This window comes from Orcinus orca, chromosome 5 (assembly GCF_937001465.1).
Source record: "Orcinus orca chromosome 5, mOrcOrc1.1, whole genome shotgun sequence".
Classification (NCBI taxonomy): domain Eukaryota; kingdom Metazoa; phylum Chordata; class Mammalia; order Artiodactyla; family Delphinidae; genus Orcinus; species Orcinus orca.
Genome location: NC_064563.1, coordinates 81,777,392 through 81,803,899, shown reverse-complemented (window position 1 = coordinate 81,803,899; position 26,508 = coordinate 81,777,392). Strand labels below are relative to the sequence as shown.

The 26,508-nt window shown below is 37.2% G+C and overlaps 2 protein-coding genes across 3 annotated transcripts in view; both read left to right on the top strand.

The window, feature by feature from the left end:
- The window catches only part of EAF2 (ELL associated factor 2), a 50,194-nt gene extending 48,236 nt beyond the window's left edge, over positions 1–1,958 (top strand). The window contains exon 6 of the mRNA XM_004278551.3: positions 1,516–1,958. Within this exon, the coding sequence (XP_004278599.1) occupies positions 1,516–1,562 (47 nt within the window). The 3' untranslated portion in view covers positions 1,563–1,958. The remainder of the gene's footprint in view (positions 1–1,515) is intronic.
- SLC15A2 (solute carrier family 15 member 2) overlaps positions 1–26,508 on the top strand; it is a 779,020-nt gene that overhangs the window by 734,060 nt on the left and 18,452 nt on the right. Inside the window, exons 3-10 of one of the 2 annotated variants that reach the window (XM_049710148.1) lie at positions 3,877–5,003; positions 7,641–7,830; positions 9,666–9,753; positions 10,358–10,499; positions 18,443–18,535; positions 19,634–19,733; positions 21,560–21,650; positions 21,936–22,013. In XM_049710148.1, the coding sequence (XP_049566105.1) occupies positions 7,693–7,830; positions 9,666–9,753; positions 10,358–10,499; positions 18,443–18,535; positions 19,634–19,733; positions 21,560–21,650; positions 21,936–22,013 (730 nt within the window). In that variant the 5' untranslated portion in view covers positions 3,877–5,003; positions 7,641–7,692. Of the gene's footprint in view, positions 1–3,876; positions 5,004–5,406; positions 7,831–9,665; positions 9,754–10,357; positions 10,500–18,442; positions 18,536–19,633; positions 19,734–21,559; positions 21,651–21,935; positions 22,014–26,508 lie in introns of those variants that run through there. The other variant, XM_033403346.2, reaches the window with a different exon arrangement.

Genomic DNA, 26,508 nt, shown 5'->3' with positions numbered 1-26,508 from the left:
TCCCTAGTATTTATCTTATAGCTGGAAGTTTGTACCTTTTGACTGCCTTTTATCTAATTTCCCCTCCCCCCAACCCCCCACTCATGGTAGCCACAGATCTGATCTTTTTCTCTGAATTTGTTTGTTTTTGAAGTGTAATTGACCTACAACACTATGTTAGTTCTTGGTACACAGCATAGTGATTTGATATTTCTGTACATTTCAAAGCAATTACCGTAGTCTAGTTGCCATCTGTCACCATACAAAGGTACTATATAGTTACTGACTATACTCCCCACAATGTACATTTCATACTTATCACTATTTTATAACTGAAAGTTTGTACCTCACCTATTTCTCTCCTCACCCTACCCACCTCCCCTATGACACCTGTTCCCTGTATTTGTCACTCTGTTCCTTTTTATATGTTCATTTGTTTTGTTTTTTAGATTCCACATATAAGTGAAGTCATACAGTATTTGTCTTTCTTAAAGCTGATATTATATCTTACATGAGAAACTGCATAGACTCATAACTGTTTTCCCTGATTCCATGTTTCCTCCACACCATTATAGTCTATTCACTGATATACAATAGTGTTCAAGTCAGTTGCCTGTTTAAAATTTTCCAGTGAATTGAATTCCCATTACCTTTCAAACAAAATCTAAAGTTTTTTCCATGATCTATACACCATGGTCTTCTGGATATCTTTCTGACCTATTTCCCTACATTCTCTTCCTCATTCATTCCACTCCAGCCACAGGGGTGTTCTTGCTGTCAGAGAACACAAGAAGCGTGCTTCTGCCTTGGGGCATTTGTATTTGCTTTTACCTGAGCCTGGACATTTTCCCCCACCTCTGTATTTTCATTACTCTCTCTCTACATTTGGATCTCTGTTCTAATGTCCCACCTTGAGGAGGCATTCCTAACTACCCTATTTAAAATAGCATCTCTCACCACTCTCCCCAGACCCATCTAAATAGTGTAATATTTATCCCTACTTAGGATAAATATTACATTATATATTTGTTTATTATCTGTCTCCCGCACTGGAATGTAAGTTCCGTGACTGTAAGAACATGGATGAATTACAAAAGAATCAATGATGAGGTACTCTTAACATACACTACTTACTGACTTTGACTGAGTTTGTAGTAAAAAATTATACGTTTTTTACTGTTCAGAATAGTCTGATCTTCTGAACCACATTTTCTCCTCATTTCCTGATGTAATTAAATCAGTGGTATAAAAGAAGGGTGATGTTGGTATGTGAAAGAAGACTAAAATATCAATAGATGCCAAGTGATACTAAAACTATGCTGAAGATTGGTGGTTTATTTTTTCTTTACAGGTAATATTAATTCTTTGAGTTGCTACTGATGTGACTAATAATCAGATTGCTTATCCTATAATTTAAAGACATAATGTTGGCTAAACAGGATCACCTTGGGGTTATATTTTGTAAAACATCTATGTTATCCAAAAATATTAAATATTAAATATTCAATTACTACAGTTTTCCTTTTTTTATTTTAGGAAATGATTTGCAGCTGAGTGAATCAGGAAGTGACAGTGATGACTGAAGAAATATTCAGCTATAAGTATAAAGTTTATAAGACATGTGATAATTTATTTTATATTAGGAATAAAAATTCCCAAGGCTGAGGAAAATGTATCTTAACTTTGATGATAAGAGAAATTTAATCTGATTCAGAATTTTCAGTTGATGTTACATTTTTTACTTTTTATGGGTACTGGCATTTTCATGTATTTTCATTTAATCTTAACAAAACTCCTAGGAAGTTTTACAGATGAGAAAACAAACTTCAGGGGTTAGGTTACTTGCCCACATATTGTTAACAAGTGGCAGATCAGGTGTTCTGAAGTTCAGGTTCAGTGTTCTGTTTTACCACACTGCTGTTTTCAATTGTGAATGGCAAAACTGTTGATTTATAATAAATGTCCTGGTTTTAATTACATCTCTGAGCCTTTCTATCTGATATTCCTTAAATTTTGGTTGAAAATTAAGCTAAAGTTTAGGGTAAAGGTGAAGCTAAGTAATTGTTTTAATGAAACAATTGTCCTCTTATCTCTCACACATTTTATCATGTTCTCTTATCTCTTTGATACTTTTTAATCATTTTCTTATTTTGCTTTTGAGAGTAAAAATAAGCATTTATGTTAATGAGATAAATAATTAATATTTATACCTATAACATTTTTTAATTGGGGGGAAATGATAAATATTATAGTTGAGAGTCACTAACCAGCAGCAAGTTCTTTTTTTTTTAATTAATAAACTTTATTTTTAAGAGCAGTTTTAGTTTCACAGCAAAATTGAGCAGAAAGTACAGAAAATTCTCATATACTCCCTGTTCCCACACATGCACAACCTCCCCAAGTATGAACATCCTGCCCCAGAGTGGTACCTTTTTTTTTTTGTATAATTGATGAACCTACATTCACACACCATCACCCAAAGTCCATAGTTTACATTAGAGTTCACTCTTTGTGTTGTACGTTCTATGGGTGTTAACAAATGTACGATGACATTTATCCACCACTGTAGTGTCATACAGGATAGTTTCACTGCCTTAAAAATCCTGTGCTCTGCCAATTCATTCCTCCACACCCCAACCCCTGGTAATCAGTGATATTTTTATTGTCTGCTTAGTTTTGCCTTTTCCAGAATATCTTATAATTGAAATCATACATTATGCATCCTTTTCAGATTGGCTTCTTTCACCTAGTAATATGCACTTAAGTTTCCTCCATGTCTTTTGCATGCCTTAATAGTTCATTTCTTTTTAGCACTGAATAATATTATTACATTGTTTGGATGTACCATAGTTTATTTATCCACTAACTGATGATAATATAAGCGTGAAAGTAAGTTGGCTACAAAGGAACAAAAATCAGTGGGCTTGAACTATTCCATAACACTACACTAAAACTCTAAAGTTAGTAAAGCTGTGTCAGCACAAGGTATAAGTGTGACCTATGAATTATGTATTCATCAAATATCATCTACAGTTTGGCAAGAAGGCATTCTTAGACATGTCAGAATTCAGGAATTGTATCATTCACATATCATTCAGGTAATAATTACTTTAGTAATTTCTGATTTATTAAGAGATGAATCAAAATTACCAACTCAATGGGAAAAATATTATAAAAATATATTCTAAAAAGGTTGAAACCTTCTTCAAAGGGACTAACTCAATTCGTAGGAGTAGTATAATATATAATATATATTATTATATTGGGTTGGCTAAAAAATTCATTTGGGTTTTTCTGTAAGATGGTATGGAAAAACCTGAACGAACTTTTTGGCTAACCCAATATTTATTATAAATAAATATTTATTACAAATATATATAATCTTACCTGGGTGGTGGTTGTGTGAGTTACACATATGTAAAAAATAGTGGAGTTTTATATTTAAGATTTGTGCCTTTTAAGTTATGTTTAATTTTAAAAGTCCACAAACAAAATCAGTAGAAAAAATATTTGCAACATAGAGGGTGGCAGAGCTGTAACATAAATGATATAAAGGTAGATCTTACAAACTTACAAGAAGGGGACAAACAACTCAATAGAAAAAAGGGAATGAATCTTCAGTTTTGAAAATTATAAAAACATTTTTGTCACAGCAATCTCACTTCTAGAAATTCATTCTACAGATACATTTGACTTATTTGCAAGGTTATTATTATAGTATTATTTATAATTGCAAAAGACTTAAAAAATCTGAATGTGAACCTTTTTTTATTGATTTTTGAAGTGATTTATATACTCTGGACACAAATCCTTTGACAATATATGTAATATGAGTATTTTCTCCCACTTTGTGAGTTGTCTTTTTACTCTTAATGGTATCTTTTGGTGAACAAAAAGGTTATTGATTTTTTTTTTTTTTTTTTTTTTTTTTTTTTTTTTTTTTTGCGGTACGCGGGCCTCTCACTGTTGTGGCCTCTCCCGTTGCAGAGCACAGGCTCCGGACGCGCAGGCTCAGCGGCCATGGCTCACGGGCCCAGCCACTCTGCGGCATGTGGGATCTTCCCGGACCGGGGCACGAACCCATGTCCCCTGCATCGGCAGGCAGACTGTCAACCACTGTGCCACGAGGGAAGCCCAAAAAAGTTATTGATTTTAATACTGTCCCATATATCAATTCTTTTTCTTTTATGGTTACCATATTTTATGTCTTATTTAAGAAATCTTGGCTTATCCACAGCCATAAAGATGCTCTCTTACGTTTTCCTCTAAAAGCTTTAATTTTTTAAACTTTGACAGATCTGTAATCTATATTGAATTGTTTTTTATGCATGGTGTAAGATATATTTACACCATGCATAAAAACATGGGTAAACATATTTTTTTCCATATGAGTATCTAGATGGTGTGTTTTTTTTTTTTGTTTGTTTGTTTGTTTGTTTTCTTGCGGTACACGGGCCTCTCACAGTTGTGGCCTCTCCCGTTGCGGAGCACAGGCTCCAGACGCGCAGGCTCAGCGGCCATGGCTCACGGGCCCAGCCGCTCCGCGGCATGTGGGATCTTCCCGGACCGGGGCACGAACCCGTGTCCCCTGCATCGGCAGGCGAACTCTCAACCACTGCGCCACCAGGGAAGCCCTAGATGGTGTTTTTTTAGTTAAAAACACCGTCATTTCCCCCACTGCACTGCAGTGTCACGTTTGTCATAACTGATGCCTCAGTATATGTGTGGGTCTTTTTCTGCACTCTGTTCTGTTGCATTGGTTGCCTTATCTATCTTTGTGTCTGTTCCACTCTGTTATAATTACTATAGCTTTATAATAGGTCTCCTACTGGTTAGTGCAAATCCTCCACTATTGTTCTTCAAGATTGCCTTTGCTATTCTTCACTTTTTGTATCTCTATATGAATTTTAAAAATCAACTTGTCATTTTCTACACTCACAAAACCTGTTGGATTTTGTGTTGCAATTATAGATTGATTGGGGGATTACTGACATTTTTGCTGAGGCTTCCAAATCATGAGCATGGTATGTCTCTCCATTTATTTAGATCTTTAATTTCTTTCAATAATGTTTTGAGAGTGGTTAGTGTTGATGTCTTAGACATCTTTCAATAGATTTATTCCTAGGTATTTTTTATGCTTTTAGAGCTGGTATAATGTTTTAAATTCCCTTTTCTATTTGTTTTTGCTGATATTTAAATATAATTTATTTCTATGTGATGATTTTGTATTCATACACCTTGCTAAACACATGTTCTCTTTTAATTTCATATTTGCCTCTTCTCTGACTATATTAGTATCTGTCATTTTCAGCCTCCTTTTTGTACATGATTGTAAAATATCACTCTCTTCTGTCATAATCATTGAGGTCACAAATATTTTTTACTCTTATCACTGATATTTTAGATTCTTTCACTCTATTATTTTTTTTTAATCTTTCAAGAGTTTGTACTCATTTCTATTCAGGAATTGCTTTTCTCTTTGATCTTTTCCCTTTTATCCTTCTATCTGATTTCAACTTAGCAAAAATGATGGTGTACAAGAGGCATCTTGATAAGATAGAAAAGGCTCTAGAATAGGTCTTGGAGGCTGGGAGGCTCTTCTGTAATATTCTTCAGGCTAGACTAGGAAAAGGATTTCAAACCAGTGTTCACCAAATCCCTATTATAAGAATTACCAGAGATGCTTATTAAAAATACAAGTTCTTAGATACCTACTTAGATCTATTCAATAAGACTTTTCAAAGCAAAGGCCTGTAAATTGTGTGTGGTGTGTGTGTGAATTGCTGTGAAAATTTGTAGTTATAAGTATATATACAAATATAAATATATATGTAAATATATATATCCCTAAGTGATTTTTAGCATCAGGGAAGTTTAGTTTATGTAGGACAAGATTAAGATTCCTTCCATCTCTGATACTATTCGATTTTATAAATGCTAGCATGGTATTGCCATAATCAAAAGAAGAATTTCACCTAAACAAACGAGTATCAGAGAACCAATGCCAGTACTCTAAAGTCTGGTATTTAGGGCACCTATAAGCACAAATGAATTGGTGCCTTGCCTACCAGTGCTATTCCATCTGCTCTGAGAGATCAAATGCTATTCCAGAGGTACAAGGCCAGAGCAGGGGGAGCCGGTGATATAATTAGATCTTAAAAGCATCTGTGCCTCTAGTGGTTAATTTGACTAGTAAGTTTTGACTGTTCATCTGTTTTGTATCCAGAGTCATTAACCAAACTAGGTCAGAAAGTGCAGTACTTCCTGAAAGAATAACTGTAGCTTAATCATTAATGTCACAAACAGAAATGAAGTGGACCCTTCTTTGGGTAAAGGTTGATGGGAGAGAAGCAGGAGGAGGAGTGAGTAGAAGCTGGGAAAACATGGTCAAAGTCTAAGATGGAGTTTAGGGAGGAAAGGGTAGAGTTTCTCCTGGTCTTATTTGTCAATAACTCAAATAGGTAATGTAAGAATTTTATGAGGGAGAGAGTCATAGGTTCTCATATTCTAAAATAAAATAATTCATTCTCCTGTTTCCTGACTTCTTTTTTGGTTTAGTCCTCATTTTTCTTATTGCTCTCTAGCCATTCTTTTCCTTTTTCTTTTGATTGACATCTAGATGGGCACCGTACTCTCTTGTTCTTTTACCTCTTTGACTTAGCAAAAATAATACTGTCTAAAATGTATCTATCATTGTCATCTCTGTTCTTGTTCCTCCTCTGATAAGAACTAAATATTATATTCTGGAGTCATTTGGGAGTCCATTCACTGAAAATTAAGAAATATGATGTTTATAATGGTTCCTAGAAAATAACTGGCTCATAATTTTTACACAAATTAAATTTTATTTACTAATTAAATGATGGATTCATCTTGAAGTGAGAAAATGAAAACACAGGGAATGAATTTAGCAAAGGAGAAGAATGATTCCCAAATGTACATCACCAACCCTTTCCTTTTGTTTTCTTCAGCTCCACCTCTTTAATTGCTTATAAGACATTTCTAGTTGAACTTTATTATGCTGAAAACCAAAAATCAACATTTTTTGTATCTCTCCAAATTCTGTTTGGAGATAACTTTCCCTCTTTGATGCATTTCATTTCTCCTACATTGCTATGTTTTTATTTCTATAGTTTCCATTCCTAAGTAATGACCACAGGCATTACTGATACTAATCTGTAGTGGCATAGTGAAAATTCCAGATCTGCCACTTACTGGCCACATGACTTTGGACAAATTACATAACCTCTTAGGACATTAGTTCCTATAAAATGGGGATAGTAGTAAGAATTAGAACATGTAGATATAATATATATGTGTGTGTGTGTGTGTGTGTGTGTGTATAAACCTTCCCCACAATAGGTGTGCAATAAATGGTAGCTATTATTACCCTGAAATCGATTTCAAAATCTGCTCTAAGCTATGCTCCAGGCATTGTGTTCTTAACTAATTTTCACTCATTTGAAATTTTCCAGCATTATACTGTCTCATCCCGTGATGTGTTATTCTCACTCCCCTGTGACATAAATGTTCTTTTGAACTAGTCTCTGAGACCCAATCCTTCCTTTCTCTATAGCTTTCTGCTTTGCAGGCGGCTGCTGACGCCTGACACCCACAGGGTTAAACCTAGTTGCTGAAGCCACCCCCTCTTCCCCTCCCAGTCCCCCTTTTCACAGTAGCCTGGCAGCTGTCCCAACTGCCTACCGAAGCCAAATGCTTGAAGAGAGAGAGAGTAAGGAGCCAGCCATGAATCTCTTCCAGACAAATGAGTTCAAGGAAACTCCTTTTTTACCTGTCTCCCCTGAAGAGGTACCACCTCGACCCCCCAGCTTTCCAAAGAAGCCATCTCCGGTGAGTCTTCAGATTCAGTTCTGTCTCTGGTAGGAACAGACTTACTCCTTTGGTTCTCCTCCTTGGCCCCTGGAGCTTCACGCTGAGCTGTGTTAGAGTATTAAAAACTATTCTCTCTTGGAGTTAGAATTAACCTGTAAACCAAACCTAAACAGAAGTTTCCTTTAACTTAGGAGAGGAAGCAGCAGAAAGAGGTAGAGTTCTTCAGTTGGTATCCAGGACTTGGCTATATTTCATTGTATATTCTGAGTTTCTCTGGGGTGGAAAAAAAGCAATTTGAATGTCCAGGGAAACTTGGCAAGTACTCCTTTCTGGAGAACTGTGTGTGATTGTTCTTTCTTCACCAAAAAAAAATCTCAGCCCTTAGTTTCCCCTGTGCACAGAATCTATGCTGACCACCAAGAGAAGTTTTAGAATAGATCTAGTTTCTGTTACTGTGTTCCAGTTTACAGTGGGAGAAAGGACAGAGAAACAAGAGAGTAATAATAATGTTTTACTTTATACACTTGTTAAAGCACTTGCCAATTCTTATTCAGTCCTCATATCAAAATCCTGTAAATGGAGAGGATACAGACATACTAGCCAGTATTTACTGAATTCTTACTACAGGCAAAGAGGTAACTGTAGTAGTATTCTAGAGGTGGTAGTTTCTTTGGAATAACAAAACTGAAGTATAAAGCCAAGTATAGTGACATGGCCTGGATCAGTATGTTAACACAGCCAGTGACAGTGTTACATAGCTAGTAGAAATGTGTTACTAAACTTCAGTTTGCATGATTCTCGAGCTGTGAGCTGGGAAGGTAATAAGACTAATTCATATTGTCTTCCAAGCAAGTTTTTATCATATGTTAATGTATATTAATATTTTGGAGGGTTGTTTTTATATATCCATGTGGATAAAAGAATGAATACATTAATTTATTTAGTTATACATTTTCTGGTCCCAAAGAATTTGAGGCTGCTTACAAAGATGTATGTACATCTTATGAATAAGAAAAGGCAATAAAAATCTCATGATAAGATTTGATTGAACCAAGGACACATATCTCCATCCCCCTCTCATATTGACTGGACTATCATAATGGGTAAGGATTTGAAATAATACGTGATGTTCCTTTTATTCTGACTGATACAGTGCATGAAATAGCATAGTCCTTTTAATGCCCAAAAGGATTAGCATGAAAATGTTATAGAATCTCTCTTTCATAGAAACAATGGCCATTTAATTTGACAAGATTTAAGAACTCTCTGCCCAAGGTCAAGGTGATCAGTCATCTTACCTTTAGCAATCTGTACTAGGCTCTGTGCCTGGCTTCAGTAGCCACTGAATAGGAAACCTTCATGTTGCTAGGATTTTTCCCAGCAGAGTGAATGGGGCAAGTGGAAACAGAAAGGTTAATCTGCACAGTGGAGCTAAGCAGGATACTGACATGTGAGTGTGACTGCCTGGACATCAAGTGCTCCATAGGCCAACTCTTTGTTATGTTCCTGAAAATAAGTATGATTATTCTCCTACTCAGAGCCCCAGGCTTTTCATTTAGTACTTGTGGGAAGATGAACAGGTCCTGGTGTCTAGTATCAAGGAATGCCTGAGCAGTTTCATGTTAAATGAATTGAGGAACAAAGTAATATTCAGAATAGCTTCTCACTGCTAAATCAGCAATGCAAGCACTTTTAGTGTGATACTGGCTGTTTCATGAAGAGCAGGGGCCATTGTTTCGCATGACCTATCATGGCAACTTAAAATAAATGATTTTTTTCTGTTGTGGAGCAATCTAATGGTTTAAACAGGGAAATATAGTTCATGCTTGAACCATTGCCTTTTTGTTTCTTAGAAAATCTGTGGCTCCAACTATCCACTGAGTATTGTCTTCATTGTGGTGAATGAATTCTGTGAGCGCTTTTCCTATTATGGCATGAAAGGTAATTTTGTGTCCCTGAGTCCTACTCTTCTCCACTCACTCTCACCCCATGTTTGTAACAACCTATCTCATATGCACTTATTTCCCTTATCTACTCTTTCTGCCTTCATCCAATTGGTCCTTTCCTTTGGCGAAGACTTCCAAAAAATGCCTCATGGGATTTCACCTACTAACTCATACAGGCCAAGAACAGAAAGGCCAAGTGGAAATCAGAACACAGCCTATGAGAATATAAGTGGAAAAACTCTCATCATCGACATTCCATTCTTCATTTCTGTTCCTCGGGTCTATGGGTTATATCATTGCTGGGAAGGAGAAGGAAGGGATATTAGAAGCCCCATGTTATCTTTTGGATTAGCCTAAATGATGCTATGTACACATAGACTGAAGGGAGGAGTATTGCATTTGTATACTAAGCATAGCCCCATTTACTCCCACAACTCCAAGGGGCCCTGCTTCTACTGCCCAGCAATCACCCCTCATCACTTCACTGATAGGAGTGTTGAAGGTCAAGATCAACTTCAAAGACCATATCAAATGTTCTTCTGCTCCATAAATCATTTTAATGCATCTATTTTGTTTTGTCTCTCTTTTTTTTGCTTCAGCTGTGCTGACCCTGTATTTCCTGTATTTCCTGCACTGGAGTGAAGACACTTCCACATCTGTATACCATGCCTTCAGCAGCCTCTGTTATTTCACTCCCATCCTGGGAGCAGCCATTGCTGACTCATGGTTGGGAAAATTCAAGTAAGGATGATGGGAGGTCACAGTCCAAGAAGCTGCACATATTAATTGTGCAGAGACTATCACTTCTAGCCTCTTGCTTCCAAGCAAGAACATGCTTATGTCATGCATGACAAATAAGAATCTCTCTCAGAATGACAATACAGAAAGGTTTTGTCTCTTCATTATCAGTTTTTCCAATATTTCTATACCCTTTTCAGTCAGCAGGGTTTTTTTCTTTTATCTAATTTTAATCTTCCATTCTGTAATTTAAGACTAGTTCTTGTTCTGATTTCAGGTGATAGAGATTGCTACCCACAAGAAAATTTATAATTCAATGTAGTTATTTGATGTACTATCCATCTCTTCTCTAGATTGAGTCATCCCAACACTTTTACTATCTTCTTATGAATCCCTCTTTTTAGCTCTTTTACCATCTCTGTTTCTCTTCTCTAACCTTCTGTAGTTTATTTCTTAATAATATAATAAATATCTTCATGAATTAGACTAATGGTCTATTCAGTTCAGTATCTTTTAAGTCCCTTAAAATAGCACCAAGAGATATGTTTGGGATAGTGTTATTTTTGTCCCCTATAACATCATCCTCATGGGCTAGAGATGGCTCTTAGATATCCATCACTCAGGTATTTTCTGTAGACTTGTCATCTATGGAATTGTCTAAATTAGCATTTCTCAAACTGCATTCTGTTGAAAATTGGTTGTATAGGATCTAATGAATGTTATATGGGAACATAAAGCTCTCATAGTCAAATAAGTTTGGAAAGTGCTAGGCTGAATAAAGCTAAAAAGGTATCTTTACTGCATGACTTCTTACAGCCTTTAACTTGTGAACTCATACTATAAAATATCCAAGAGGAGGTTATGGTATGTAGTATTTTCCAAACTTATTTAACCGTGGAATATTTTTTCAGGATTTCTTGTGGACCTAGTGTTCCAAGGAATCCTCTTTAGTAAACATTGGTTTCTATCTCACTTTGGCCTAGATATATTCATTCTTCTAAAGTTTTTAATCAGCACCCAATATAGCGCTACAACCACAACTTAGTACTAAACACAGTTTCTTGCCTTGGGAAAGGTATGGCAGGTGGCTGAGATCTATGTTTGCTCCTTATGTGGTAGTAGTTACCAAGTCCATCCAGATAGAGGGTTGGCACTATGTGCAGAAAGAAAGTATAAACCATGGTATATAGTCTTCATTCAGTTATAGAATAAAAGACTCACATATATCACGTAGTAATTTTATTTATTTTTAAAATGACTTCCTTTAAGATTGAAAAAGTATAGATCTGAGATTTGGTAAGTAATAGCTTCCTGACTATTTCAGAGGAAATTTAGCAACCTCCACTCGTGCCCTCAATCTCAATCCTTTATGAGGTACTTTTAATTTTTTTTGAATTTATTTTTATTGAGGTATAACTTACATAAAGTACACAAATCCAAAAGTCTTAAATGTACAGCTGGATGAATTTTTACAAATGTATCACCGTCACCTAGATCACTCTCCTTGGTGTCTTTGTACCCTCAATACCTCCATCTCTTTCCTTCAAATTCTTCCTCAGAGACACTCTTGTCCTGTACCTAGAAGCAAGGGCAAATATGAGACCTTTAAACAAACAAAATTATTGTTAACCTTTCTTTTTCTATCTTCTTTGTCTTATTACCACTACCTTCAGATTTTTAAAAGAATCACTTATTATTTGTTGCCTTCCTTTCTCACTCTTCATTATCACTCCTTAGGGTAGAGTAATGTAATGCAGTGCAGTAGAATCCAATTAGATTCAACTTAAGCTGATGGAGTTTAATTCAGTAAATGTTTATTGAGCAACTTCTATTTGTCCAAAGAACCATGAGGGATAAAAAGATGAATAAGACATAATACCTGCTTCATGGTGTTCATATTCAACTAGCTTTAATACAAAGCAGATTACGGTAAGTGAAATAATATATAGTATGTCATCTTTTTATCCTATTGAAATTCTTCTCTCTTAGATCACTGGTAATGATCTCTTTGTTATCAAACCCAGTGGTCTCTTCTAAATTCTTATTCACTTTGAACGTGTTTTAACATTTTAGTCTGTTATCACTCCTAAATTCTTGAAACTTCCTGGGCTTCTCTAACACTGTATTTTCTGGTTCTTTTACTTTTTTGGATTCTTCCTCATTTGGCTTTTCTTTTGCTTTTTGTTTACTTTACTCTTTCCTGAATGTAGGCATTTCCCCAGTGTATACCTTTTACCCTCTTCCCTTTCTCCAGATTCTCCCTTAGCAGGCTCTGCGGTGTCAGTTTTACCTATATGCTAATGACTCCTCAAACTCTGTAATCTTAACCTGTCACTCAAGTGCCCTTATGCATTATAACTGCATGTTAGCATTCATCTCCTGGATATTCCACCTTATCCTCTCTCCTAGCTTTCCTATACTCCCACATCCAATCAGTTTTCAAATTCTGCCAATTCTATTTCTATAATCTGTCTCACATTCTCCCTCCTCAACACTGAATCCCATGGCCATCAATCACCACTACTCTAGTTTTGGTTTTCATTAGCCTCTAAATTGGGCTATTGAAATGGATGTGTATGATGTTTTCATTGCTTCCCATATCTTTTGTTCACAATTGAGTCTGTGCACTTCTGTCAAATTAATCTTCCTAAAAGAAATCTCTGTTCATATTACTACTCTGCTCAAAAATTTCTGCTAACACACTGTCTACTAATCTCATCCAACTTACCTTTCTGCTCTTATTATCATACTCCCTTTCAAAAATGTACACTAGAGAAAAACCAAATACTAATACTTACCTAATGATAAACAGGGACATTTCTTTTCCATGTCTGTTTGCATAGTTTCTACTTCATGGAATCTCCTTCCTCCCCAGCCTTCTATGTCCAAAGCCTTTAAGGCTCAGTTCAAATTCCACCTATGCAGTGGAGTATTCTCTGCCCCTCGCCTTTTACCACTAGCCAGAAGTAATCTAAAGTTCTCTGAACTCCTTATTTTTTACCCTCATGTGACATTTACCAAACTCTGTCTTATCATAACTATTGTATATGAATCTAATACCTTCTTCAGACACTTAGAAGACAAAGTCTCATTTATATTTTTATCCACAGCACCTAGAACAGTGCCTGGTACATAACAGGCCCACAGCACAGCAAGTGTTTCAATTAATAAATTTATTCACCCTCAGATACTCAAATGTAGGCACAAGACTGAGGTAGGTGTGGGCAGGTGTGAAGATGACTTATTTTGTTGTGGGTATTGTGATTCCTTTTTTTTTTTTTAATCTCTACTTCAGCTACTTTTTAAAAATAAATTTATTTATTTATTTTTGGCTTAAAACCAGATTCATTTATTATATCACAATTCTGTAAGTGAGAAGTTGGAGGCAGTCAGTTGGCTCACAGGTCTGGGTGTCTCCTAGGTTGGACTCTGGGTAATAATCTACCACCAGCCTCATTCGTTGTTGCCTGAATTCATTTCCTTGTCATTGTAGGTTCTTATTTTCTTGCCATCATTCAGGTGGAGGTGTCCCCTTTCCTTGACACATGGTTCTTTCCATATTCAGGCTATCAGTATGGTGTATCAAACCCTTCTCGAACTTTGAATCTCTTCCCCTTCTGTTACCAGAGAAAAGTCTCTGCTTTTAAGGGCTCATATGATTAGATCAGGCTCATCTAGTTAATCTCACTATCTTACTGTCAATTGTGTCATATAATATAACATAATTAAAGAAGTGACATCTCATTATAGTCATAGGTTCCAGGGATTAGGGTGAGACATCACTGGCACCATGGCATACGACAATAAGGGGTAGTGACAAAGAGCATTCTTATGTCAACATCTGCTTTGTGCCTCAGGAGTAATAGCCTTGATTACCTTTGACACTTGATAATAATAAAAGAAATATTTTAGGGCTTCCCTGGTGGCGCAGTGGTTGAGAGTCCGCCTGCTGATGCAGGGGACATGGGTTCGTGCCCCGGTCCTGGAGGGTCCCACATGCCATGGAGCGGCTGGGCCTGTGAGCCATGGCCGCTGAGCCTGTGCGTCCGGAGCCTGTGCTCCGCAACGGGAGAGGCCACAACAGTGAGAGGCCCGCGTACCACAAAAAAAAAAAAAAAAAAAAATTTAAATAATATGGGAATTTTTATTTGATGACAACATTTTTAATTAATTCCTGAAATAGAAGAACACCAACATTTGTGAAAATATGAGAAAAGTTCTGTCCGTTTATAGTAAAGAAAATATTTCCTCTTTTTGAACAAAGATGATTTTTTGAAGCTCTATAAAAAAAGAAATAGGATTATAAAAATATCTAAGTCCCAAGGTTCCAATAGATTCTGCTAGGTGTGTGACTTTTTGGATAGTTTCCTTTTTCCTAAGGAAGGAGCTATTTGAGCATCATGTAACTTTCCACCATTAATTCTCTTGGAGCACAAAATTATCACCTCTGTGTATCCTCTGCACTGCATCCAGGGCAACCACACTCACATATTAAGGTAGCAGGCCCAGCATTTATCTATAAATTTAGAGCCTTTCTTACTGTGAAAACATCATGGACTAATAAAAAACATCTAGGAATTGTTATGAGTTGCCTGAGATACTTTCCCCGTAAATTTTTAAATTATTACTTAATTTTGATATTTCTTTCTTTGGAAATAGATTCTCTGTTGATTTTACAAGAAACCATAAATTCTTAAGGAGTGATCAGTCAACTATTTGCTTTGCACTATTTCAAGCAAACGACAATATTACATGATAATAAAGCAGTGAACTTCTTAAATTAGACATGTGCATTAAAACAAACCCTTCCTGGTTGGAAACCCAAGTGACTGTCATTAGCCACTTTAGTATCACAGCAGGTTACACAAATTATTATTACATTTAATTAGCATTCTGACAAATTGAGGAATTCTTTACCTGCATTCAGATTACACACAGAAAATGATTTGAAAGCATTTCCTGCCGTGAAAACACCAAAGCAAATCAAAGAAATCAGCTCCAATCTTATCTTTATCTTGACTGTGTTGGGTCTTCGTTGCTGTGTGCGGGCTTTCTCTAGTTGCGGCGAGCGGGCTTCTCATTGCGGTGGCTCTCTTGTTGCAGAGCACGGGCTCTAGGTGCATGGGCTTCAGTAGTTGTGGCACACGGGCTCAGTAGTTGTGGTGCACAGGCTTAGTTGCTCTGTGACATGTGGGATCTTCCCGGACCAGGGCTCGAACCCGTGTCCCCTGCACTGGCAGGCGGATTCTTAACCATTTTGCCACCAGGGAAGCCCTGTGGTTGCTTTTTAAATAACAAAACTCTTTGGGGATGAATTGGTATCTCTTTCTGAGAGAAAGTGAGTTGGAGAAAACATGAGTAACTTGTTCTATCGGGGTGTGTGTGAGCTCACATGTACAAAAACAATGATGACAGCAACATAAGAATATAAGTATTTAAAACTCCTCTCCTTTTCTTCAGATGTTATCTTCAGGATGAAAAACATCCTATAACATTAGAAACATCTGAATTTAGTAAACAACTTCTATTAAAAGTGCTTCCTCTGTTTGCAGTCGCAGAATCATAGCTTTGTTAAGAGAAAATGGGTACCCAGGGTCCCTGACTCTTGCATAAGGAACTCGCTATGTCAGGAAAGAGGTGAACCTTCCTTCAGGGCTACACACAGGAAAGAGTAGCCAGTGGATATACAATGGAAAAGAAAATTTTTAAGCATGGACACTGGATTTTTATTATTTCTATAAACATCTACTGAGAGGGTTAATTTCATGCTCAGATGCAATTTTTGATGCTTAGTTGCTTTTAAGAGAGAATAACATTTTTAGTCATAGTCCCTAGTGTTGGTTTTTACCTTGTGACCTGTGCCTATTACTCTGGACTCCTGATCATGGCAATCACTAAAAGCCACTCTCTTAAATATGTTTATTGCCAAATATGCTTTTGGATGTCTTCTCTACAATTTCTGGGATTTTTTTGAGTGTGTCTATAGCATGTCCTTCCCCCACTATTTTTTTTTTTTTTTGTCTCATCAGAGCTGACCCTCTTTATCCTAGGTCTCTTCCTCTGCCATCAGAGGAAGTATGTACAATAATATATGCCTACTGCACATACTCCTTCTCAGTTCCTAAGCTTTAATTAAAAATGTCTCTGGCTTTTGATATTCTTACAGTTAAATAAAATTTAAAACTTCTTTCTCTTCCCTTTCCTTTTTCCACATTAACTTGTTCATGATAAAATTGAAGGAATGCTGGGCTGTAAGAAAGTGGAAGTTCTAGACCTAATCCTAATACTAATTAGAATGTCACCTTAAAAATATCCTTTGACTTCTCTGGATTTCACTTTCCTCATTTGCAAATGGAAGATTAGTCAAGTCTATCTAAAACAGATCTGTGTCCTGTGGTTGGGATTGTAATGACCCCAATGACTCCATTTCAAATGCAGAATTTCCAAGTCTCTCTTGACTTCTCTCTCCTTCTGTTAAAGTTCTCTGCCATTAGCTTCCTGTCTTATATTCCTCACATTCTAGACTAATTCCCTGAATCTTTCACCTAGAAGGTTGCCTGTTTTCCTTTTAAGGCACTTACACTTCTCTCATTCATTTAGTCCAACAACCTGATATTGCCCTGTTCTCCCAACGCAGACTATCACTCCAGCTCAGACTCCTTTTGTTTTTTCTCTGTGATGATTTAGCATAGATTATCTATTTTGTGTTCATAATTTTTGGCCTTTTTTTCAGTCCCTTTTTATTCCCTTTCTTTCTATTCATTCTTTTTATTCCAATGAAGGAAACTTTTCTCCAGAAGACACTACAAGGCCTTTTGGAAAAGGCTGCCCCTTCCCCTAATATTAATTAGCCCTGGTTTAGTCACTCAGCTTTCTTATCCCCTGCTTCCCATTATAAACCCTCTAAGATCCCTTCCCTGGAGAGCCAACCTAGGAAGATTAGGCATTTAGAATGAGAAATCCACATTCTGAGATTTCTGACATCTCCAGCCTCTCTCTGCTACCTTCATTCCATTCTTTATATTCCACATTAGCATATAACACTTCAAAATCACAGAAGTAAGCTATATAATTTCCAAGGTTCCTTCTAGTATTAATATTCTACTTATATATAGAGAGAATACTGGTGTCCTAATACAAATAATAGACATTGTATATTTGGTAGTATGCCATGTTTCAGTGTGTATATCTCTACATATGTTCTTACTGGAATTCCTCACTCTTCTACTTCCTGTTTGTCATTCAGATTTTTTTGAAAAAACGGCATAACAACAAGTCCCTATCAACTGCATGAGCTATATCACTGGAAAGTCTGTTCAAAGACCCTGGTTCCTTTCTTACCCTTGGGAAATTGTCCATGAGGAAACTGTGGTGGGGATTACAATTAACCCAAGTGTTCAGACTGAACCTGAGAGCCCTTTACCTCTCTGTATATCCCAGTGATTGTGTTTAGAGAAAGTTCTTTGTGTTAACCATCCCTTTTTTCCTGTTTATGTGACATTCTTTCTTGACCCTTATGGATTTCTAGAGCCAAAGACATTCCTTGGAAGAAACCTCGGGTCAAAGTATCCTGTTCTTCTGGTTCTCCTTACTTAAAACATTATCGCTGGCTACAAATCCAACCTGGTCATGACATATCTACACAAGATCAGGGGTACTCTGTGTTTGTGTGGGGTTAGTGAGGGAAAAGAGAGCAGGTATGAGAAAGGAATGTCCATTATCTCTAACACTACAGGGTAAAGAGTTACTGTCTCTTTTTCTAGACTGTTCGTTTCATTCACCATTATTATTTCTATTTGCATATCTCAGGTAATTCTTTCCTCCTCTACCCCCTCCTCCTGCCGCTCCATTTATCCTGGCACTGAGAACAGTATGAACTCTGAGGCTGTAATTACTCAAATCTCTGAATTCTGTTTGTAGACTGACTGATTTAACTCTCTCAACAGGACAATCATCTATCTCTCCTTGGTGTATGTGCTTGGCCATGTGATCAAGTCCATGGGTGCCTTACCAATACTGGGGGGACAAATGTTACACACGTGAGTAAAATCATGGAATAAACTAAACCACTTTTCCTCCATTGGGCAGGTAAATGTCTCACACATTCATTACAGATGTTTTTCTGTCTTCTTACCAATGATGTCCCTTTATTTTCCAATCTGTTTTAATACCAAATTGGTTAAGGAAAAAACTTTGACCAGTTGAACTCTCCTGCTTTATCTGAGCTCATTTGTTTTTATTAAATATTTGGGGACTAGTAGAATGCCCAGTTAGTATCCTTTTGATAAAAACTCTTCATGTGCTTGAAGACATTAAAACCTTCATGCCCTCCATATTCCCTCACCTATTCACCCATCCACACATTGTACCTTTACCAGAGTTAAAAAAAAATGTCTGTGATATTTCCTTATAATACATTGCAGAATTCATTTTCAAAGCTTGGATTATTTCCATTTATGTGTAGTTCCATATATTCCAGTTTCTCTATCCCTCTTTATTAAGCTCTTGATGTTTATGATGCCAGAGACTCTTGATAGATTCTGATGTCTGTTGGTTCAGTCAGTAGAGAAGATTAGAGTTGTTCAAGAAGCAGGTCGTACATATTCATGTTTATACTGTGCCTATATGTGTATTTTCCAATGAGTTAAGAATTTTGTTTGAAAGTTAATAAATATTAGATACCTCCTTATTTTTGTCCCCTCAGAAATCAGTGACACTACTCCTATTAGTTATGACTAGTTTAACATTTTATTTTGTGGTTACTAAGGATATGTGGGATAAGGGTTCACAAGGTCATTCTATTGAAGTGTCCCTTTGACTAAGACAAGATTGAGAACCAGTGCTTTAACTTTGGAGTTCCTTCAGTATCTGCTTCTATCTGTTGTGCACAAGGGGTAAATGAAACTATCAGGGACAAATCTCACCATGTAATGTATACTTTCTGGCAGAAACTCAAGGATTATAAGTGTACCTGAGTCTCCCCTAGGACTGAAGGCATATGGAAAATGCCCACAGTGTAGAAATGTGAAGGAGGTCTTTGCCCTTGTACACATTTTTTTTCTCTTGTAGCTCTATATTTTATTTCTGCAGTTGTGTTTAGTATCAATATGGTTAGTACTCTCACCTCTCCATTTCAGAGTCCTGTCAATGGTCGGCTTGAGTCTAATAGCTTTGGGGACAGGAGGTATCAAACCCTGTGTGGCAGCTTTTGGTGGAGACCAGTTTGAAGAAAAACATGTAAGAGTCCTGTAATTTCTGTGTTTTTCAAGAATGTAGAGCAGGCATCAAACGGCAGGTAACCATTTGCCAAGATTGAAGTGATCCACCAGTCAGATCATATCTGAGGAGCTGTGTTCAGTGCTGGGTACTGGTCATTAATAGAGGGAAAAACTGCAACATTTCAAAGGAAAGTGACCAGGGTGGTAGATGGACTAAAAGATGCTCTTATGAAGAAAGGTTGAGGGAAATGGAGATATTTATAGCCTGGATAAGATAAGAATTAAAGAGAATATCTTAGCTGTCTATAGATATTTGAAGGATATCAGTAATTAAACCAAAGATCAATGGCTGAAAGCTATAGGAAGCTAGCTTCTGGCTTGATGGAAAGAAAAACTTCAAATAGTTGGAAGTAGCGAGTTTACTCTCACATGAGTTACTTAAGAAGATACATGGTAATCACTTTGGGAATGGGAGGTGATGAGTAGTATGGAGATGATTTAAGCATCTCTAGCTTTGAGATTCTATGAAAGGGGAAAAGGACCATTTGGAATAAAACAGAATGAGTTTCTCTAGATGAACCTGTCTGGATGATCATTCCTTCTTTTCCTTGCCACTGTCAGTGGGAGGGGAAAACAGTATGAATAAAGGTAAAAATGGGCCTGTATAAGGAAGCAGTGACAACTAGGCAAGGGAAGTAGTCTATTCTTAGATCAGCCAACATTTCTAGCTTCCTCTTTTTTCCTCTCAAGTTTTCTTTTTTGGCTGTCTCCATGTATTATTCCCTCTTCTGTAGCTGGTTACCATGTTTCTGGGTTTTCACTCTGTTCTTTCTCTGTGTCCTGTCTTCCTTCATGTCTCTAACCCTTCAGACCATTTGAGTTATTTTATATTCTTTATCTGCCTGAGGGTCCATAGATCATAATTGCTTGCTGACGTTGGAGAAATAACCAACTTCTGGCAAGTGGGATTCTATGCACAATGAACTATACCCATAGATTGGTGTAATGAGTTTAAATGGGGACCAAAAGAGGAAGCAAAACACACCATAAATAGAAAATGAGGATTGTGCTGATGTGTCAGGAAAAGATCTGGAGTGTCAGAATGAAGCACAGAAGTGCACAATGAATAAAGCATCAGCAACTGTATTTGAAAATTGCTTCATTTTGTAACTGCTCCACAAAGATATTTCAATAATAGTACAAACCCACCTCCAGGTTTCCACCAGCCATTTCCAAGCCCACAGACATCCTTTTATACTCTTTGGTAGACTTCCCATAAACATTAGGTAAATTATCCTGTTTGACGGACAATTTACTCCACTTTCCCATGTTCTAGTCCTATTCCTACCACACATTCCACAAAATCAATTATTTAATTTAGTCACTCAATCACTTAATAAATTCAGTTAATAAACATTTATTGTCTGTAGTATAACAGGTACTATGCTAGTGGGGATTACAGAAAATAATAAGATACAATTTCTGCCCTAAAGGAACTCAACCTACAGAAAGAAACAGACATTTAATGCAAAGAAACTAATATTAGAATAGATATGTATAAGACACAGTACATAGGCATAGTGTACAAGATGATCATTTTTGCCAAGATAAAGGGGTAAAAGAATGTTAAAGATGCTTGTACTAGGGTTTGAAAGATAGGGAAATGTTTGTCTGGGGTCAGCGAGATATGTGTTAAAATATCTGATATGATATTCACATACACATTCACAGAGGCAGTGCCTGAATCTGTCTCTGTGTATGTACCTCTCGCTTAGTCTGAATGTGAGGTAGGGGGTGGAGCTAGGAGGCATATTGCACTGATGATTTGGCCTTTTTTTTTTTCAGGCAGAGGAACGGACTAGATACTTCTCAGTCTTCTACCTCTCCATCAATGCAGGGAGCTTGATTTCTACATTTGTCACACCCATGCTGAGAGGTTGGTATCTTTTCTGAGGGACTCTGTATAAGCTTTACTCAGGCCAGCCAGAAATCTGTTCAAGGCTTCCTCCTGTCCATCTTCTCCTTTTATAAGGGTTTGAAAATCTGAGAGAATTTCTTTTAACCTTGCTTTGTCTGGCCCAAAAGAAGGATTGTGGATTAGGTGATGGGAAGAAAGAGGATGGCTATGTCTATGACCTCAAAAACCTGAGCTTACAGAATAGAACATCAAAGACTTAAGATTCAGGATTAATTTGTTTTGTTTTGTTTTGTTTTCCTGTAGGAGATGTGCAATGTTTTGGGAAAGACTGCTATGCATTGGCTTTTGGAGTTCCAGGATTGCTTATGGTGATAGCTCTTGGTAAGTGCAGTGGGGCAAAGGAAACTGATAGCCACTGATGCCTTCCACATGTAAAGGGTAATGTAAGCACTTTACACAAACTATTTCATTCAGTCCTCACACTAACCTATTAGGTAAGTGTTATTATAGGGGTTTTCCCTAGACATTGGAGATAAATTAACTGAATAAAGTCAGAAACCTCAAAAAAAAAGTGCCCAAGGTTACATAACCAATAAGAAGTTTCCTAGAGAGCTTTACGAAAGACTGATCCCTGGACCCTATGTAGGACTAATTCAATCAGGATCTCTGTGGGATAAGGCCTTGGCATCTGTAATTTTTTAAGTATCTAGGTGATTCTAATGTGTAGTCAAGGTTGAGATGTACTGATCTACACTACGGTATATAATGAAGCAAGGAAAATAATTAATCCTTCCTTTTGAACTAGCTTATTTCATCTGATGGTTATTTATCTGGTAATTGAAAGACTTTTAAAATTCGTTGGGCCTTTTAAAGTAGCTTCTAGGTTTAGCCATTTCTGCCCTGCTCTGCAATGCTCCCAAGAAGTTTGCTCTTAAGCAAAGAGAATAAGAGGAGTTGGATAAGTAGGGGGAAACTGATGCAACTTAGATCAAGTGGCATTCTCTTTACCACAGGGAACCCAGCAATGGAAGTGGAAGGGGGATGTGTGTGTTGCTTAGTTTACACAGCCTAAGGGGAAACTTGGACATGATTGTTTCTAATCATTGACCTGGAAACCTGTTCTCACACTGAGCCTTTGGGTGACACCCCCCACTGGAAGATATCCAGTCCAAACACATAAAGAGCTCAATAGAGGATAAAGAGCCCAGAGACTCAATGTTCCATCTGATTATTTTCTACCGGGGGTTGGGGGGGGGCTAATATTATTATATCAGATTGCAATTCCAATTCCAAGGAAATTTATGCGTAATTCCTGGAGCCCTGTGATAATGCATTCTCTGCTTCCTTCTCCCTTTGAAGCCAAATATTTTCCTGGTTTTCCTCTGATTAGTACTATGTCTTTTTCTCTGGATCATTGCACAATAATATTATTTACATATCAGAGTAATTATGAAGATCAAAAGAGATGCTGTAGGGCTTCCCTGGTGGCGCAGTGGTTGAGAGTCCGCCTGCCGATGCAAGGGACACGGGTTCGTGCCCCGGTCCGGGAAGATCCCACATGCCGCGGAGCGGCTGGGCCCGTGAGCCATGGCTGCTGAGCCAGCGCGTCCGGAGCCTGTGCTCTGCAACGGGAGAGGCCACAGCAGTGAGAGGCCCGCGTACCGCAAAAAAAAAAAAAAAAAAAAAAGATGCTGTAATGGAAATGTTTCATAAATTATGAAATGTTAAATAAGTGTTAGCTGTCATCATTAGTCAGCTGCTTCAATTTTCTGGGTACTAATAAGTCAGTTCTCTGACTTTTCACTATAATTTATTCATTTGATTTTTTTCACTCATTAATTTGATAGACATTGACTTAATGAGCCGTTTATGTGTCAGATTCTGTGCTAGGTTTTGGGGTCACACTGGTGAATTAGATAGCTACAGAATTCATGCTTTCAAAGAATTTATTTGGTCCAGCAGGAGGAGGGAGACAGATAAGAAAACAGGAAATTTCAATATAGTATGATCACTGTCACAGCTGGTGAAATACAGAGAAAGCTATAGGAACACATAGGAGGGATATCTGACTAAGACTTCGAGGGTCAGGAAAGAAATGATGTGTAAGGTAAGACCTAAAGGATTAGCAGCAATTAATTCAAAGATTAATCAAAGAAAAGATTGAAAGTGAAACAGAAATAGGACACGGTATCTGTAAGACAAGGAGATGAGAAATAGTATGACATATTTGAAGGCCTTAAAGGAATTCAAATTGCCTGGAGCATAAATGGAAAGATAGAGAGGAGAAATTGACAGAAACTAGATAATGAAGGGCCTTTTAACCTACTAAGGAATTAGAACTTTATCAGGAGACTAGTAGAGAGCTTCAAAAGGATTTTGAATAGAGGAATGATGGTTAGATTTTTATTTTTCAGTGGTATTTCTGACTGTAATATGGAGAAAAAATGGGTTAAGGGTGAGACAAGGATACCCTTTGTCTTGATTACTGAATTTTGGTACTCCCTTAAATTTTGTGCTCAAGGTGAGTGCCTCACTTAGCTCACCCTCCTTGGTCCTGACAGAATTGACAAAATTGATATGATTAGATGTGTGAAAGTAAGGGAGAAGAAAAGCCAACATTGAATGTAGGGCTCTGGCTTGAGCAAATGGTGGATAGTAGGGTCATTAACTGATAATAAGGAAGAAGAGGTTTGGGGCAATACTAATGAATTTAGTTTTGGACATGTTACATTTTAGATGTCCTTGGAACATTTAATTGGGAGTATCAAACATTTATTTGGAAATACAGGTTTAAAGTTCAGAAGAAATGTTTCAGCTATAAAGATCTGGAGCTATTAATATATGGATAGCAATTAATTCATGAAAATGGATGGAATAACTAAGAGATAATAAGAGTACGGTAAAAAGACAGCAAGGATAGAACCGTGAGGAACACTGGTATTTAAAAGACAGTCAAGGGCTTCCCTGGTGGCGCAGTTGTTGAGAGTCCGCCTGCCGATGCAGGGGACACGGGTTCGTGCCCCGGTCCGGGAAGATCCCACATGCCGCAGAGCGACTGGGCCCGGGAGCCATAGCCGCTGAGCCTGCGCATCCGGAGCCTGTGCTCCGCAACGGGAGAAGCCACAACAGTGGGAAGCCCGCATACCGCAAAAAAAAAAAAAAAAAAAAAAAAAAGACAGTCAAATGATCTAAGCACCAGGAATTAGAGATAAACAAGTTATGGTACCTATTTGCAAGGAATTTTATTTTCCTGGTAAAGATACAGATAAGTGAACAATGAAGTTCTGTTCACTGTGATAAGTGCAGAAATAAAGATATCTACAAGGAAGTGCAGCAAAGGCATGAGTAACTAGGTTGCACTGAAGTTATTCAAATAAAGATTCACAAAAGGAAAGTTGGGGAATGGCTCTCCAGGTAGGAAAAAAACAGTGCAAATGGAGAGGCAGAAATCGTATTTTGAGAACCAGGGTGATTTCATTAATGCCAGAATCAAATTAAGGGGCAATCTCTATGGCATAAACCTTTAGAATAATGTTTCAAATTTGTATGGGAATGAGTCTTAATGTAATGAAAACTTAATAATGATTATTTTCTCCAATATATAGATTGTCAATTCTTTGTTATGTATTTATATTATTAAATGAGATTATTCAGTGTTGAGCATACCTTTATACAAGCCAGCATTTACTTGTAAGTTCTTGTATTTCCTTTACAATAAAAATGTGTTAAGGGTCAAATTTTGTATTTGAATTAGGTAAAGGGTTCAACAGTTAACAACAAAAAAAGACAGGCAAAGAGGGGAAACCCACAAATGAGACTAAGAAGGAATGGCCAAAGTGATAGTTGTTCTATCTTGGCTACCAAGAGGATTTCAAGAAGGGACTCATTCAGAGTAACGAATGTTACTGACTGGGAAAGCAAGATAAGGGTGGAAAATGTCCATTAAATATAGCGACAAGAGGGTCATTGATTTGATGATATCATCTATGGTAGATTGGTGGAGATTTGAGACTAATTAGAGTAAATTGGGAAGTGAATAAGAGGGATGAAGGGGAAGACAGTATTTATAGCTGAAAGGCGACATGGAGTCAAGAGAGGATGTTGAGCATGCTTGAATGTCATTAGGAAGACTCCAGTAAAGAAACATGTTGAAGATGTAAGATAAAACAGTATAATCAGTATGAAAGCACACATGGCACAATTGCCTTTATACAGGAGGAGGAACATCAATCACCCTCACCTAAATGGAGAGAGGAGAGGATGGGTGTGGATACAGAAGTTAATAGATTTGGTGGCAAGAAGTTGAGGGGGTTTTCATTTGAAGCCTTCTATCTTCTTTGTGAAGTAAGAGGCAACATCTACTAGTGGGAGGAGATGGTAGAGAAACTCAAGGTCCCTACTCAGCTTCTTCGGTTAAGTGGCCTTGAAATTTAAGTGTGAACTTGTCAAGGTCTTCCTTTTATCACTTCACTGTCACTTTTTAGACCAGAATTCCTGAGAATTTCAGCCTCTTTCTAGGATCATTCTTAGTTTCAAGAGCAGTCTATTTCCTGTCCAAAATCTCCCACTTATCTAGATACCTCTTTGTCTGCCCACTGGTCTCCCAGGATTAGCATTCTTTTCTCTGGACTATTTTTTCTATCAACAGTAAGAAGGCTGTGGTAGGTAAAGGGTGCTATTTGGAGAAGCTTTGGGGAAACTGAGAGGATAAATAAAGAAAAAGTGGTAGAGTGAATCTGACTGAGAGGAATGGAGAAATTAGAAAGTTAAGATAGAGAAAAGTAAGGTGATTCAGGCATTCTAGATGTAAGGATATTGGAAATTGCTACTGGTCACTGAGAAAAGCATCTTGGGTAGAAGATCTACTAGAGGGGCA